At 42.7% G+C, this 17,650-nt stretch overlaps 1 protein-coding gene across 3 annotated transcripts in view; it reads left to right on the forward strand.

Annotated features, from left to right (window-relative positions):
• CRAMP1 (cramped chromatin regulator homolog 1) overlaps positions 1-17,650 on the forward strand; it is a 49,012-nt gene that overhangs the window by 26,089 nt on the left and 5,273 nt on the right. For all 3 annotated transcript variants that reach the window (XM_030957915.1, XM_030957913.1, XM_030957914.1), the window contains exons 7-20: positions 275-360; positions 1,039-1,162; positions 2,247-2,328; positions 3,384-4,643; positions 6,853-7,027; positions 9,200-9,381; positions 10,050-10,124; positions 11,340-11,421; positions 12,111-12,215; positions 12,885-13,063; positions 13,602-13,670; positions 14,975-15,209; positions 15,526-15,690; positions 16,320-16,465. In XM_030957915.1, the coding sequence (XP_030813775.1) occupies positions 275-360; positions 1,039-1,162; positions 2,247-2,328; positions 3,384-4,643; positions 6,853-7,027; positions 9,200-9,381; positions 10,050-10,124; positions 11,340-11,421; positions 12,111-12,215; positions 12,885-13,063; positions 13,602-13,670; positions 14,975-15,209; positions 15,526-15,690; positions 16,320-16,465 (2,965 nt within the window). The remainder of the gene's footprint in view (positions 1-274; positions 361-1,038; positions 1,163-2,246; positions 2,329-3,383; positions 4,644-6,852; positions 7,028-9,199; positions 9,382-10,049; positions 10,125-11,339; positions 11,422-12,110; positions 12,216-12,884; positions 13,064-13,601; positions 13,671-14,974; positions 15,210-15,525; positions 15,691-16,319; positions 16,466-17,650) is intronic.

Below are 17,650 nucleotides of genomic sequence, written 5' to 3' on the forward strand. Positions count from 1 at the left end.
AATCTGGCACTTTCCCTTGTTGAACTTCACATGGTTGGTGATTGCCCACTCCTCTAATTTGTTGAGCTCTCTCTGCAGGGCCTCCCTGCCTTCATGGGAGTCTACGGCTTCTCCCAATTTTGTATCATCTGCAGACTTGCTTAGTATCTCTTCCAGTCCTGTGTCCAAGTCATATATGAGGATGGTGAAGAGGACAGGGCCTAAGATGGATAGGTCTGTATTCACATACTGTTGTTACTGGTTCCTCTAAGTACTTCTCTCTTCATATATCCAGGGCTACAACTGTTCGTTACAAAGGCAGAAACCTGCGTATCAAAGCTCCCATGTGCAGGGCTTTGAAGAAACTCTGTGATCCAGATGGTGAGTATAAGATGCTGGAACATGAGGGTGTTCTAGAAGATGGCTGGAAGCATAGAAAGTGAGCAGGCTTGTTCTGGTGTGTCCATCGCTGGCAGGGAAATTTGGGCTGTTGCATGTTTGTCCTGGGCATAGTATTCTGTCTTGGCCTGTTTGCTCGTGTAACCCCAGTAACTTCAGGACTCATGCAGTTTTCTTACCAGCTAACTTGAAAAGGAAATACCCACACCCGACCAGCTCACTGCTGCTTTCACTGTATGTGAAGGTGCTAGTGAATCAGCAGTAGTATAGTGTTTAGCATTGAACATTTTCAAATTTTTTACCTTCTCCTATTCAGCTGTGTATGATTTCATTTTGGGGTTTTTGTTTACTTCCTTGTTCTCAAGAAGTAGAATCAGGCTGTTCAAAGGTCTGAAATACTGTACTGGCTTAAAGTTTCTAGAGGTCTGATTTTTGACACTGCTTGCTCAACTGGAATCCCCAGTACCACTACAGTGTCCAAGGATAAGAACATATTGAAACAAAAGGTAATTAAGGAAGTGGGCTCCACTGGTGAAGCTGAGCTCCTCAAGTTGTCTGTAGGTGATGGTGGTGTCTGATCTTTCATATTGTGTAACTGAGCATACAGTGCTGTGACTGAGTTGTCTTTGCTTTGAACCTTTGTGCTTCATCTCCATTCAGGTGTGAGTGATGAAGAGGACCAAAAGCCAGTACGACTTCCTCTCAAGGTCCCTGTGGAGTTGCAGCCACGGAATAACCATGCATGGGCTCGAGTACAGAGTCTTGCCCAGAACCCACGGCTTAGGTAATGGAGAACTGATTGTGGTGCTCAGAATAGGGAAATAGATGAGCAGCATCCTAGCCCCTTCCTCTTTCTTCAGGGCTCTCTTTGCCAGTTGGGCAGGTCAATTGTGATAATGCAGTTGTCCTAAGTGTACTTAGTCTGAAGCCTTTGTCTAACCAGTGCATGGTTTGTAAACATGAGTTATCACGTGGGAAAATTAGATTACCATTGTTCTTTATATCTTTTAATTTGAGTAATGAAGGAGCTACTACCTTTGGAGATGAGTACAGTTTGTGCCACTTAATGTCAGAGCAGAGGGCAAGTAAAATGGAGATAGTAGCCTTGGTTCTACTAAAATCTGTATTGCATGTACCATAGACAGAGAGAAGGGAATATACACAGTGGTCAGAGGTGCCTGCACCAAGGCTCTGAATGTTTCACCTGTACCCAGTGATTAAAGTAGCATGGAAAGTGTTTGTAGTTTCTCCCTTGAAAAACACTGCTGGTGCAGCTGTTCAGTGTCATCAGTGGCTGTTCATCCTGGTCCTTACATCTAATCCAGAACTTGGAACAGCAAACGTGAGACCTCTGTGATGTTGAATGTTGTTTCAAATGCAACACTTCGCTGTAGTGACCAAAGATAATGATAAAAATATCCCTTCTCTTCTCTGCATTAGGTTTATTTAGTAAAATGCTTTCAAAAAGTAAATGTTTGTCTTTTGTGCCCTTTTTTCTCTTTTTATACTTTATGTAGTAGCTTCATGCTTTGCCTGCACTTCTGCAGTTCAGCTAAGTCCTGCCATCTTTTCCTGTCTTCTTCTATCTGGAAAAAAATAGTTTCTTGAATCATGGCAGTCAGGTTTATCTGACAGGCTTTTAGAATGTTTGAGTTGTCACAGTTGTGAGTTAACCGAAATTTTAAAGTTGTGGGGTAACATATGTTTTTTGTTGTGGCCGTTTTTCTTAGCGCTTGGGAGTGTTCTTTGTGCTGGCATTATAGAATGCCAGTTTATTCCTTAATTCCCCTTCTAGCATCAAGGTTAGGACTTGGAGCTCCTGCTGACAGTTGTTCTCTGTTCCCTCGCTCTGCTTCTCTTGCGTACAGGATGATCGTGGAGTTACATCGGAAGGTCTCCAGCCTCCTTGAATTCCTGAAGCAGAAGTGGGCTCTACATGAAGTGCGGGTTGTATCCTTTTCCTGCTCAGTCTGTTCCACGTGCTGTGTCCTGGGAGAAATTCGCGTCCTATTCCGAGTTCAGTTTTGCATCGTAGAAGTGAATCTACTTCATAAATATACCAGTCCCTGCTTAGTAAAGACACAGATAAAGTCTCAGCATCACTAGTGGAAGCTTTTGTGGGAGATCCCATAGTGTTCTGCTTTTACCTCAACTCTTCTCTGTTATGATCCCATAAAAGCTAGTTAAGAAAAAATTATGTTCCTGACTTTATTTAGTTTACTCAAACAGGGATCTTAGTCTGGTTCATTATCACTGGGTGACCCCAGTACAGCCTGGATAATAACTGACTATTCTTTTTCCAGTTTCAGCCAAGAGATTAAGGACAGATCTTTGCACTTTGTGCTGTTTCACCAATATAGGCTTAAGCTTCTTGTTGAGGTAGCTGCTGATACCTGCAATGTATCTGCGCTGTCTGAGCCATACAGTGTTCAGGGTGTCCCTGCCTCTGAAATTTGATCCATGCAATAGAAGGATTTGTGAGTTAGCAACTGTTCTGTTCTGAACCTAGTCCTTCTGACTTGTAGGTTTTATCCACTTCTTTGGCCTTTCATTCAGGCTTTTCTGTTTAATTTGTGAGCCTGGAAGAAGCAGCGGCATAGCACTTGAAACTCTGAAGGGTGTCAGAGTGTGTAAGGTGGAGTTTACTGCACTCATGAGAGGCTGCTTTGCTGTGCAGTGTTAGAGGTTTTGCTTGGTTTTGTTGGAATTTGTTGATTGTGTTTTTTTTTTACAATTACAGTGGTGTGTGAAACAGGGAGGTAATTTTGTTTGGAATGGATATTTGGGCTTGTAGCAGGTCTTCACTGCAGTCTTTATCACCACAAAGAACCTAATTTCTGATTATAGTTGTCTTCACTATAATCTGTGCGAATAGAGAATATATCCTCGATCAGCTAGGTTTTCTTTTATTTTCTTTTTTATTTTTTAACTTGCAAAATAGGCTCCCAGGTGCTTTTTTGGAAGGGGCAGATGACTGTTACATTCTTTGACACATCTTTTTTCAGCGTAAAACACTTGAAGAACAGCAACTTCAAGACTCCAGAGACTCAGAAACAAGAGGCAGCTTCTCAGAGGAGAAAGTGATGCTCCATCTCTTTCCAGGGGAGAACTGTACCATCACTCCACTGCCTGGGGTAGCCAGAGTGGTCCACTCCAAGGCCTTCTGTACCGTACATTGGCAGGAAACGGGCAAATGCAAACAGAACGCAAAAGACTCTCACTTACTCCCTCCTGCCCAAATCCTTGGCATACAGAGTGGTCAGGGGACAGCAAGGGGACAGCTGAAATACCTGCGGGGGATGGAAGGTAAGGGTGTGGGAAGGGGAGACAGCACTACAGAGCCCATCAGAACCTTGCAGCCTACAACTGAAGTTTCTGCAAGCACTGAAGATGGTGCCCCAGAGCCTGTCCTGGTGGACGGAATAGCCTCAAATCTTGGCATCACTAATTCCCTCCAGAAACCACCTTCTGGACTTCAGGATCCAGGAGGACACCAGGAAAAGGTGAGCTCAGTGGCCCCCTGCATGGAGGGCAGGGAGGCCCTGGCTAGTGACCAGGCAGGTGTGCTATCTTCGTGCAGCACAGAGTGTGCTTGCAGCAGGATCCCTGATGTGGAGGAGCTCTCTCTGCTCGATCCATTCCCACGGTACATGAAGTCCTGCCAGGACCTAATCGTCCCAGAGAAATGTTTCTGCACAGACAAACTGCATGGGAAAGACTCTGTTTCAGCAGCTGGTAATGCTTCTCCAGTGGCTTTTCCAAGCAGGAGGAGTGCAGAGACCTCTGACTCTTGTTCCCAGCTACTGAGAGGTGGTGTGGCTTCCCCTGGCAGCAGCAGATACGAAACTCAGGTGAGCCACAGCCAGGGCCAGCAGCTTGATGCTTGTACCAAGGATATCACGGATGCAGTAATGGAGGATTCTCAAGAGAAGCTGGGCTCCTCGTTTCCACCTCCACCTCAGGGACAATCCAGTACAAAGTCTCTCAAGGATGACCCAAGTCGGCTCTCCCAACAAGTTAGAGAAGAAGGATGGAGTCTGCGAACCTCTGAGAGCCTTACACTGGCTGAAGTCTACCTCATGATGGGCAAACCGAACAAGCTGCAGCTGGAATATGACTGGTTGGCTGTCTTGGAGCCAGAAACCCAGCATGCTAGAGAGCAGATATCCGAGTCAAGTGTTGTCCCTGCATGTCCTACCTTGCACAAGCAGAGACTCTTGAATTGCCTTCTGAGACTCATCTCTACTGAAGTCAATCCCAAACCAGTAAGTAGCTCTTGTTCATGCACCAGATGCTAAACTCTGGTTTCATTTGGGGAATAATTGCCCAGTTGTGCATTCACAATAAATCGGTAGCTAGCCATGTCAAGAGCTTTGGAGATTCCTGTGTTTAAGTTATACAAAAATCACCACACAAGACAGCTGGCTACAGAGTGAACTTTGCTTCAATATGCTTTTTATACTACCTTTTAGCTTCTAGTTTGCTGTGAGTCTCATTGGTGTTCCAGTGAACATTTAACGTGATTACTCAAAAGATCAGTTCTGAGGCGAGGTGCCTTCTGTTCTCTCTCAGATTCATGGAACCTTAAAACAGTCCAGGTTGGAAGAGGCCTTGGAAGCTCATCTAATCCAACCTTTTGTGGGAGATGGAGCCTGGATGAGATTATTATTGCACATGAAAACTGCATTGATTTTCAATATTTATGTAGTTCAAATTACACAGTGTGAGAGTGAAAAGAAAATATTTCTTCAGAACAGCAGAGTCAGTAGAACTGTGCCTGCCTCAGTTGATTTGTGTAAAAGTTCCCAGACTCCAGGATGGCTGTTCAACAGTCCCAGTCCTTAGGCAGACCTTAGGGAATGAACTTGCTTTCCTTCTTGTGCTTTGTAAACCTGTATTTAAGATTTGCCCCAATGATACTTGGGCAGCCAATTCCACCTAGTGCAGCCAATTGAAACTTAGTAAAACATCTTTTAAAAAGACACAGAGTTTAGCAGATCTACTCAAAGGCCTCTGGTAGATACAATGAGCTAAAGATTCTGTTCCACCTAGGATGCAAATGTATCACTGTTCCCAAACACAGAGTTCTTTAATCCTTGTTTGTTGGTGATTTAACTCCACTCAAAGTTCCTTCTGATGCTGATTCTACAGACATGGAATGAAGGATTTTATAAATTTAAACCCATCTTTGTTCAGATGCAGCTCCAGATATAGACTTTGTTTAAACTGCAAAGGCCTTTGGTCTGACATCTTACAGATCTGGGCTGCTGTCTCCTCTTTGGCATCTACTTTTACTTCTGGTGACACAGGTGACAGCTAGGCATGACATGATGAAACAATCACAAACTATAAAGAAGGACATCCCTGAGACCTGGGGGGAGAGGAATTGAAGAGAGGGGGGAGGAACCAGCAGTTAGGATTTGCATGTGTTTTTCTGTCACTTTCACACTCTTGGCTGTCTTATAGTAGCATAGCACTACTGAACAATAAAGGAGCTCTTTAAGGATATGTACTATATTGTACGTTCCAGCAAAAAAAAAAAAAAGGAACACAACCTTTAATTTGTCAAATACCACTTTATTCTAACTGTTTTTCAGAAAAACATACTCTCCTTGAAACATGAACATTGTGGCACTGATATTGCAAAGGCCAGGAAGATATTTACAGCCTCACTGAAAGCACTGTAGATGTCTTTAAAGTTGCATTTCATCAAATAATGACAGGAACTATGGTATTTTTGCCCCAGGATATTTTAAGAGGAAGGATTGATTGTGTGCATTCCTGCTGTTTTCTCCAGATAATCTGTAACAGCCAAAGTAGCCAGCTGTGCTGTGGTTCATTCTTTAAATGAAAATCATCAGCATAAAATAAACTGTGAAGTGGCATTGCACTTGAGCAGTGGGTGTAATTTTAAGCCTGTGATTGCTTAAAATTAATTTAAAAGGGAGGGTTTTCTAGAAAACAGTTTAAATAACCTAATGAAACAACTGGGTAGGCCTGTAAAATTATCGATGCGCATGTGTCTCTTGTTAGTGTTGTGTTACAGTGTGAAAGAGAAGGGAAAAAATTCAAAACTCTACTTGATTAGAATTAAGAGAGAATTAAAATGTTTTTGTCTGCTCTCACCAGAGCAGCCCTCTGTATGGAGTTTATGAAAAATAGCTTTGCACTGAATTAAAACCAACACTATTTTTTTCTCTTTCTTTCTATCCCGCGGTGATCCAACATGTTGTGTGAAGCTTGTTGAGTGTTAACCCAATTGTAACATAAATTAATGTTTTGAATTGGTGACATCCAACAGTGCTAAATGGGCAGGAAGGTAATTTCAGCTGCCCCTCACGCCCACTAGGAGATATTGCTTACAGTACTTTAAGGTGTTGTAGTATGTCAGATTTTAAGTCTTCCTAAGTACAGTGAGTTTCACAATACATTTGTTGTACCAGCACAAAATGTTCATTTAATGTGCATTTTCAGACGCCCGAGATGAGCTCTATTGCCACATCACCTATAAAGCCTGCTCAGGAGGAGCAGGCCCTGACTCCCCCAGGAAAGGTAATTGCCATCAACACCAGGAGTCCCGGCTGCGCACGGAATCAGTCTGCCCTTCGCAACAAGACTTTTTCTCCTGGTGCTGCTTCCAGCTCCTCAGGTGAGTATTCCTAAAAATCCACAGTACCTCACACCATAATGAGAACTTCCCAGAGATGGAACACTGGAAGGAGTAGTGCTCTTACTCTTAGGAACTTCGCTGTCTGAGAGCATTGGTGTGTGCTAATTTGCTTTAGAATTGTCCTAAGTCCAGTGCTGCTTTGAATCTTGAATAACAATGCACATCAGTAATGCAGTTCACAATCCAGAAGAACTCTCCTTAGTCACTCTTAGAGAAGATGCTTGGGTTTTTTTGGGAGCTGTGTCATGGTTTAATCCCAGCCAGCAACTCAGCCCCATGCAGCTGCTTAGTTACTCCCCTCTGGTGGAATGAGGGAGAACTGAAAGAGTAAAACTGAGAGAACTCATGGTTTGAAATAAAAACAGTTTATTAGGGAAAGCAAATGCTGTGCATGCAAAGCAGAGCAAGGAATTCGTTCCCTGCTTCTCCTGGGCAGGCAGGTGTTCAACCAACCACAAGACAGCAGGGCTGCATCATATGTAACAGTAACTTGGGAAGGCAAATGCCATCACTCTGAATGTCCACCCCATTCCTCCCTTCTTTCCCCAGCTCCTTATGCTAAGCATGACCCCCCCATGGTGTGGGATATCACTGTGGTCAGCTGGGATTATCTGTCCTGGCTGTGTCCCCTCCCAGTTCCTCATGCATCCCCAGCCCCCTCACTTGCAGTGTGGGGTGAGGAGCAGCAAAGGCCTTGACCAGTGTAAATCCTGCTCAGGAGTAACTAGAGCATCCCTGAGTTATGAGCACTGTTTGCAACACAAATCCAAAACTGCCACTGAAGAAAATTGACCCCCTCCCAGCCTGAACCAGTACATGCTGACTGGCACAGGGTGTGAGATATATCAGCTTACAAACCAGGCAAATAAATGCCCAGTGTAAAATCTGTTGATAAGTATGTACTGAAAATTTTCTGTGCCATCCTGCCACTATAGGTTTAAATTAAATATTAGGAAGAAATTCTTCCCTGTGAGGGTGGTGAGGCCCTGGCACAGGTTGCCCAGAGAAGTTGCGTCCGCCCCGGATGCCTGGCAGTATTCAAGGCTGAATACTGCAACCTGGGATAGTGAAGTTGTCCCTGCCCATGGCAGGGGGTGGAATGAGATGAGCTTCAAGGTCTCTTCCGACCCAAATCAGTTGTGTGATTCTATGATTATAAGATAGAGAATGATTATGAATTGCCTTTTCTCTAATAGGAGGTATGGCTGCTGTAACCTGTGAGCCCCAGCCATGCAGGCCAAGAATTTTGGTTCTGTGCTTCAGCCCAGTTGCATTTGCCACCAAATGTTTATGCCTTCAGAAAAGTTTGTGATGGTGTTGGGATTACTCAGATCAGTTGTGATTTTTAGGCAGTCCTTTTCACACCCCTGCTCTGAGAAGCAGTGAACCCTAGGAGCAGGTTAACTGGGTTAACTGGTGCTGTAAAGCACCTGTGTGGATCTTGGCTACCTCAGAGGGACAGGCTACCAATGCTGGCTTTCATCCAAGCTGGCTGTGTGCAGAGGGAAATCCTACCACATTTTTTTTTAAACTTAAACATAAATAGAGAAATTTCACTCAGACAAGTTACCATTATTTCACTGTGCCAAATGTATTTTGAAGACAGTCTGTCTTTGGGAAGGTCTTTGGTAAATTGATCTCCGCTCCATCACCAGATTGATTTTATTGGGATTCCACTTCAAATTACTATCGGGAAAGAAGGGGTGGGGAGTGTAAATAAATCATAAACACTGTAAAATGGCTCTGTGATTGTATTATCTTCCTCTACATAAGAAATGGTAGATATAGTTTGTTTACTGGGATAGGCCCTCAGGTATGCCTACAAGCCGAACAGATAAACTGATTATCACAGTCTATGTGGGGCTGAAAATAGGGCTTCAATTCTGGTTTCTTCAGTAGTGTACAATTACATTGACTCTCATACTTCCAAGAATTCAAAGCAAGTGAATATTAGTGGTGTTCATAGCAGGTAAATACTGTCAGTTTGCAGGTGGGACAACTGAAATATGGAGAGATTCCTGATTTTGAAAACAGCTGGTGACAAAGCCTGAATCCTTAAGTCCCAGCTCTCTACAACCCTTCAGCTACTAAAGAGTTATTTCCTTTTTGTTTTCACTTTATTTAATTTAAATTGCTGTTAAAATATTCTAGGTTTGAGAAACCTCCCTAGACCTATCTTGGTGGCTAGTCCTTCAAGTTCTGGGAGCACTGAGGCCGACAGTGGACTGTTTGCAGTCCCTACAACCCTGCCCCCCAACAGCCGCCATGGGAAACTGTTCCTACCCAGCAAGGAAGCAGAGCTGACCTTCCGGCAGCACCTGGACACCATCAGTGTAAGTGAGAGGACTGAATAGAAAATGCAGCATGGTGTGCATGAGCCAGCTTCCAGGAGGTATCACAGGGATTCTGAATTCCTCAGAAAGTATGGCCTGCCTTGTGAAGCAGTGCTTCTTATCATGTTTAAGTTTAACATTGTATTAAATGAGCTGAGTGAGATTTTAACTATGTAACTGTGCTTTGAACTGACATTACCTGTTCGGGTAATTCAGGTAATTCAAATCTGAATGCCATCCCACAGCCTGATGACACTTATTTGCTGTCTAATTAAGTTGCTCCAGCAAATATATGTGCTAGATTTAGCAAAAACTTATCCCCTTCTGATGTGTAGCTAATTTTAACATAGCCTCATTGCTGTACATAAGTCAAATTCTAATTTTTATGTACACAATCTCAGTAAGAATTTTGTAGGAAGCTGAAGTAGTTGGTAATGAAATGGCTTTTTGGGACAAAGCTTTATCTCTATAAAAAAAGAAGAAAAAATACATCCTTGGTGGAAAATATTCTGACTCTAGCAGGAAGGATATTGTGCTATCTGAAACAAAACATAGTATTCTGGTTAATTCTTAATTCATCTTTATCGAAAATAAGAATTTGGGGGATATAATTTATTCTGTGTCTGGATGCTTTAAATACTTGTAATGCATTTCCTGTTGTTGTCCAGATGCAGTCGGACTTCTTCCTTCCGAAGCCCAGGAAGTTACGGAACAGGCACTTGCGGAAGCCACTGGTAGTACAGGTCAGAGCAAAGTGTAAATGCCTGTTTTGCTCCCTGAGCATCAGTAAGGCTGTAGTAATTTGTACGTGACAAAAAAAACCCTGAATTTCCCTCATGCATCCACTGGAAATATAAAGCTGAAATTATGAAGGAACAAACACTTCAATCTCTAGTGTAATTAGCCATGTTACATTCCCTGTATGAAGAATATCAACAACAGTGGAAGTCCAGTGCCTAAGGTAGTTTGGAGAAATAAAAAAGCCTCAGGAAGAGGCTTTTGAAACCTAGAAGCAGGTTCTGCTACCTGGGCCTTCTGGCACTGAGGCGCAGGCAGTGTTGTCCCTGTACTGTCCTGTGCTGGCGGTGTTGGAGCTGGCAGCCCTCTTAACTACAAAATTTTCCTTTATATCCTTTTCCTGCTTCCTTCTCAGTAGTGGATGTTAAACTGTGGTGGATATAAGCCTCTGTAGTGAAATAAGCCATAACACACGCTGAAAGAACAATGGTTCTTGGGGAAAAATGGGACTTGGAAAAAGATGTATGGAAGGAATGGCCGGTTGTCTTGGTGCTTTGGTGACAGACAGGTATTACCTTCCTTCAGACTGCTCTGTTAACCCTGGGAAAAGGCACATGTGACAGGGACACCAGAGGCAGGTGAGAAAAAAGAAATCTGAAACCTGATTAATAGTAACCTGGGGAAAACAAAGTTCACAAGTGTCACTATACCATTTTTTTCTCTTCTGTTGTGTGTAAGAGTGGGGGATGCAGAAATTACCCCTGGACTATTTTTGATCCTGACATCTTCAGATCTGGGCAGTTTCATGTGTTTTAAGAGCTCCCAAGCACACACAGATGTCTCACTCATCTACACTTGCTGAATTTTAAGGGCAGATAAGTTTGTACACAGACTAGGTACCATGCTTAAAATTACTTCTGAGAGAGATTTGTAAATCACTGCAAGTATAATCAGAGAGGATTATAGTTCTAATCAGCCTTTCTCTGAGAATTTCCATGTGGAAATACTTTGTTTTAGTAGTTCACAGAGAAAACACATCATTCCTTTCTGTAGCTTTTTTCTCAAGAGCACACTGATCACATTGCTGTGTCTGGTGCATGATAGTAATGCTACAGAAATACTCTGCTATTCTGAAAGGTCTTGTGAACTCCTGCAACTTACACCATGAGTGTTACTGTCTGTGTTTAAATCTGTTCTGGTTTCTTGTTTCTCTCACATAGAGAACACTGCTCCCTAGACCGTCTGGAAATCCATCCCAGCATGTCTGTTCCTTTTCTATCTTATCCAACTCATCCATTACAGGTGAGTCTAGCACTTCTACAAACTGAAAAGCGTCCCTTAAAACTGCATAAAGAAGTAATTTCTAAAAAGAAGAAAATACTCTTTCGAAATGACAGTGTCACTAGCCTTCAGGATGATGGAATTGCTCTCCTGGATCATTGTGAAGCAAGTCATGCTTTTTATAAAATTTTTTTCTTCAATTTCCCAAGATTGAAATCACAGAAGAGCAAGGAGTTCTCAGCAGGAAGACGAAATTTGGAATAAAATACTTAGATAGGAATTTTTGTTCTGTAGGGTGTAATAATTTGTCTAGATTTTATATTGGGCTTAGCCTAGTACCTGGGATACTGTCTAAATTTTATACAGCATAAGCAATCCACTGCCCATATGTCCTTTTCTGCTGGTACACTCTTGAGTACAGTGGTAGTACAGGTGATCCCCCATGAGAAGCAGCATGAGGCCTGAAGGGTTGTCTTCACTGACAGTATGAGAGCAGCACCAATGGCACAGCAGCACTCACTGTTGCGTGTCCGTGGCAAGACACTGCTTAGCTCACATCACTATTTTAGTGCTATACCATCATCTCCACTACTTGCATTCCTGCAGCTTGCCGCTGTTTAGAATTTATTTGCTTCCATTGAATTGTGTTGTGTTTTGCCTTAAAGGTGTTAGATTTCATTTGCCTGAAAGGTATTAATGCTTCCCCCCAGGGAGAGGTTCATTTCGGCCAGTCCAGTCCTCACTGACTAAAGCTGCTGTTTCTCGTCCAATTGTGCCCAAAGTTCTTCCAACACAGGCCACCAACCATCTGTCTAGTAAGTAATTCTGAATTCTTGCAATAAAACCCATGCTGGTGTCCTCCAGGCAAGTATTGTCTCGCAGTAGAGAGTGAGTTCCATAATTAGAACAATTAATGAGGTTAAAACAGTGACAGCATCTATGTTTTACCTAGAGGATTCTTTTGAGATGAGAAGACATTCAGATGTTTGAAGTGGATTTTAAAAGGTCTGGGTGAGGTTGACCCTTACAACAACCTGCAATTTTTACACAGAGTCTACATGGCTGTCAGAGGCAAGATAACAAAATAAGGCATTAAATGTTTCTAGACCTCCTCTAGTAACCCATGGAAAATTTCTGGAAATTGCATAATTACTTACCAATTTGGAGGACAAAAAGAAAAAAAAAATAGGAGCATGGGAGGGGAGCTGGGATGTTTCTCAGCTATTTTGATATACCTAGTAAGAGGTTGGAACAGGGCAGAAAAGTTAAACATTTTAGCTAAAAGCAGTGTTACACTTGGTGCACAGAAGCAGCTGACCCAGATGATCAGATCATTATCATCTGATATCTGATTATCATTGCTGCTTTTTTACATAGGTGCAGTTTTGACTCTGGGTAAGTTTAAAAAAATAATCTTTTAGAGAATCATACCAAAGTGAAGAAGAAGCTTGTAATATGTTTTTTGGTGTTTTGTCTCACCCAAGGTGCTATTGACTTGGCAGCTAAAAGTGCTGGCATTATCCCTGGTAGTCCCATGCCTGTCCTGGATGCAGATGGTTTGCCAGGTGTGTCTCCATTGTCACCGGATGCAGTGCCCACAGTAGTGACAGGGCAGGAGCCAGCAGTAGCACATCAGAATGGAGGCTCCATCACCACTGTGGAGGTCAGAGGCTCTTAAACAAGCTTTTTTCAAGTGCTTAACTGTCTTGTTCTTTCATTGTATAAAAAAGCTGTATTATTATGATTCCTCAGTGAGGTTTCTCCTGGGGCTTGCTGTTAGACACTGCTGTCATGGCAGACCCAGTCTGTGTTGTGTACTGTGTATTTGGGGTTGAGGGATCAAAGCATCATCTCATTGAATGAATTTTCATCCTGTAAAATGGGTTGCAGCTGGTAGAGCATTGAACTTGGCAATCCAGAATCTCGCTTGGAAAAAAGATGATGGCATTTCAGAAATTCAGGAGGAAATCTGGGGCAAAACATCGACTTTTTGGGATTGTATTTGGAATGGAAACTGTAATTTCTCCTTGCTGTTTCTTTCATTGAGACCCAGACACATGTTAGTCCATGTCATGTTCTGAGGGAGTTGATGTACCATTTTGAAAGACATGAGATATATGAGGAGCACAGATGAATGGTGACAGGCCTTTATCTCTTCCCTCCCCAGCTGGTCACTCATGTGGTTTCTGTTGTGCTTGCAGGGCTCAGGCCCAGGGTGCCGGGTGCCGTACATCAGCCTGCCGACCCGGCCCGAGCAGGATGGCTTCCAGGTACAGTGTGTGCTGGAGGAACAATGCTCTGGAATGGGTAATGTTCTGTGAAAATACCACTGGTATTGCTAGTTAAAACTCTGTACTCCCAGGTAATTGTGCACCACTGGTACTGTCTAGAGGAAATGAAATCCTTAGCATCTGAAGAAGTTTAAAGAAATTTAGGAAAGCTGCTTAAATATGTGTGTGTGCCATTCCCTAAAATCAAAGTGACAATGACAGTCCCTGACTTGTGAGGGACAAACAAGCTTTACATCTCTCTTAATAGAGTGGAGGAGTTTATAATCGCTCTGCTATATCTATGTGCATATTTTAGACATTGCAAGGGTTCATTTCAGCAGTTTGCAGTCCTGCTGCCTCCATGTAGCTAAAGGAGGATTATTAGGACTAAAATTGTGATTGTAATGTCAGCATCCTTTCCAGAAATTCACTGTTCATTGTACGGGATCCAGTGAGACATAGACAGATACTTAAATAGTAACTGTGATGGCACTATTGTAGGAGTGTTCTCATCCTGTCCCCAGACTCTTTCTCCGCTGGGATCCAGGACCTGGTGCTGGATTTTTAGGCCTCAGAATACAGTCTCTTCTTTTCTTCAGTGGAAGCACTTTCCATGCTCACTGTGATGCCTGCATGTGAAAAAATTAGTTTGATTGGAGAGCGTAAAGGAGATTAAGATTTTTTAAGATGTTAGGACATGAACCTATGAGGTATTTATTATGGTAATGGGGCCTTGGGTTCCGGTTCTTGCTGTTAGGACAGCTGTGTATACACTACATGAAAAAAAAAGTTACAGTTCTACGATGAGGTACTGGTAATGAGGCTCCTTAAAGATCAGTTGAATTTTGGGAAGTCTGGCTGCAAAAAGTGAATAAATGTGAGTTACCAGTTTAAAATATGTGTATTCTCTTCCAGAAGTTAAAGGGGTTTTGCCTACACAAAGTCAAATTAATACATACCTATTGGGAACTGTCTTGTAGATATATCAAAATTATGTTAATTTTAAGATTATGCTTGTTCCGTTATGTAGGCTGTCTTTGGAATGTTCCAGATTCATATTTTTTCAGATTATTTGGCAGGATATGGGCTGAAGCATATTTGTTTATTCTTATAGGTACTTTACATTAAAATAATACAGATTTATTATATAAATAGTATATTCCTCTAATTTAGGCATAATATCTACTGGATTTTTTCCCTTAGAAGTCTGGTTTTAATCTGATACTCAGGAGCCAAAATGTGCCTTTTTAGTTTTCTGAGTTCTTAATAAATTTATGAACACTTAATTCCATTTTTTGTAACAGGGTACATCAGTCCTTTCTATGCCAGAACTGGCCAAGACTTCTCTCCAGAATGGTCTGTCCACCCCTCCACTTCCCTCATCAGAAGCTTCCAGTACTCGGCTCTCTCCTCCCAATGTTTCTGCTCTCTTGGATATTTCCCTGCCTGGACCACCTGAAGATGTGCTTTCCCAAGGCGAACCTGCCACTCAGATCAGTGATTCCATCATTGAAATAGCCATTAGCTCTGGCCAATACAGTAAGTCTAAGACTAGCTAAAGTCTGCCTATCAACTTCAAAAAAAATTCTTGACATCTTACATAGCAGCAGAAACTTTTCCAGGAAGGAGTTCTTGGATTATGAGGTTTTTGTGGGTTTGTTTTTTGTTTGTTTGTTTGTTTCCAAGTATCTGTTGGAAATAAAATTCTGTGCCCGACCTTTATTTTCTAGCAAATATGGGGTGGGGGGAGGTTATTGTTGTTTGGGGTTTTTTTCCTTTCTAAACAAAAATTGTTGCAGTGTCCTGTAATTTTACCATATTGACTGAATTCATGATCCCTGACATCGGCTTACAGGTGAAGGTGTTTCTCTCTCTCCTGCAAAGCTGAATGGCAGTGACAGCTCCAAAAGTCTTCCATCCCCATCCAGTAGTCCTCAGCAGAACTGGATTGCGTCTCCCACCCATGATCCCCAATGGTACCCCAATGACTCCACAGACTCCTCCCTCAGCAGCTTGTTCTGTAAGTGTCCAGATACAGAGAAGTGCAACCAAAAAACCCCAACATTGTTTAACAGAAGTGAATCCTTTGAAAAATTGTAAACCCAGTAGGACATTTGTAGAATTATTCCAAATACTTCTTGCTTTCATTTCCACAGTGTTGCCTTGAGTACATTTTCTCTCTCTTTACAAGTCTGTTCCTGAAAAGATCCTATTGCTAGATTGGGGCCCATAGCCTGGGACAAGTAATTCCTTGGCAGTTCCATGTAGTCTGTTTGGAGCCTGACTCATCAGTTAGGGTGAGACATTTGGACTGTTGTGCCAAAATGAACAGATGTCTTTGGCTCTGCTGGTGGAAAAACAGACTTTGTGTGTGCTTGATAAGTACTATTTCAAAGACATGAGGTCACTCACTGGGGTTGGTTGAGGTTTAGTTGTTGAGAGTTTTTTTTTAATTAATAATTCACAGAGCCATTGTAATAAGTCTTCTTACTCTTAGCAGTGTGGTATCAATGCTGGCAACACATAATTTTTAAAAGATGGAAGAAATGGATATCTGTCCTCCATTTTGAATTTCCTTGCCCTTCTTTTTTATCCTCCCAGTTAAGAACATTCAGTGCAGTGACTTACTGACGTGTCTTTTCTTTGTAGCAAGTTTCATCTCCCCAGAGAAGGGACGAAAAATGTTACCAACTCCAGCTGGGAACACCAGTGGCACCTCCTTACTGGGACCCAGCCTGCTGGATGGAAACTCACGGGACTCCTTTGTGTCACGGTCCCTGGCAGATGTGGCAGAGGTATGTCAGCAAATTATACTCAGAGTCTGCTTCCCCTTGCAGTGCTGGAAGTTACAGTTACTGGGTACTCAGCCTCAGACCTTCCTGAGATAGTTCAAACACAGAGGTGCTTTGACACCTGCACTTCAGCTCAGTGGAGAAGAATTACAGTCATAACAGAAAGATGTAAAATTATCTGAGGGCAATTACCCGACCCCGGAGCTGGTGTGAGAAGCTGCTGTAAGTGCCTTCAACCCAGGTTCTTTTTGCTGAGGGAGGTCATATTCATCTGTTGGATATACCTTTGTTCTGACAGAGAAAGATTCAGTCATTCTGTTGTGTGAGTCCTGCTTTGTAGAGCAAGAACTGAAAGTGCCAAATATAAGAGCAAGATTAATAGTGATGCAGCTACAATACAGTTGGAAGCCTGGTAGGAAAAAATAGATAGGTCCAGAAGGAAGAAGTAGGACATGGCTAGTAGCAGGTCACTTGAGAGGATGGAAGAAGGTTCTGTGCTGCTGAATTACTTGTCTCTGTTGGCAGAGGTATCCCTTTGTTTTGAATTCTTCTGAAGGGGTAGAATGAAGCCCAGCAGTTTTTAAGGCTGTGACACACTCAAGGACAGAGCTCCCTTTCAGAAGGACAGACAGGAAGAATGAGCTGCAGGAACATTATGCAGCTTAGCAAGGAAAATACAAAGTCCTGCCCTAGGAAGGGACTAAGGAATAACCCCACAGCAGTATCAGCTGGGGATTGGCTGCCTGGGAAGCATCTCTGCTGTACCTCAGACGTGAGCTGAGCGTGATCCAGAGTGGATCCAAAGGTGTGGAACCAAAGGTGAATGATATCATGAGCTGTTTTTAACAGGAGCATGGCCAGGATATTGAACAAAATTATTATTAACCTGCTCTACTCTGTAGAGCAGTGGTGTCTACCTGCTGTGAGATCATGCCTAGAATATTGTCACCAGTTTTGAATACCCAATATATAGGAGAGAGAGATTAACCAGAGCAAGCTCAGCTGAGGTTTACCAGGAGAATCAGGCGGTGAAGAAAGGGTGATGTCTAGGCTTGTTCAGCATAGAAAAGGCTTCAGGATGGGAGGGACCCTGCTGCCTGTCAATGCCTGCAGTAGGGTCATTAGGAAGATGTAGCAAGCCCTTTACAGAATGGTGATGGGAGGTGGGAGAAACAAGCAAAAGCTGAA

This window comes from Camarhynchus parvulus, chromosome 14, assembly GCF_901933205.1.
Source record: "Camarhynchus parvulus chromosome 14, STF_HiC, whole genome shotgun sequence".
NCBI lineage: Eukaryota > Metazoa > Chordata > Aves > Passeriformes > Thraupidae > Camarhynchus > Camarhynchus parvulus.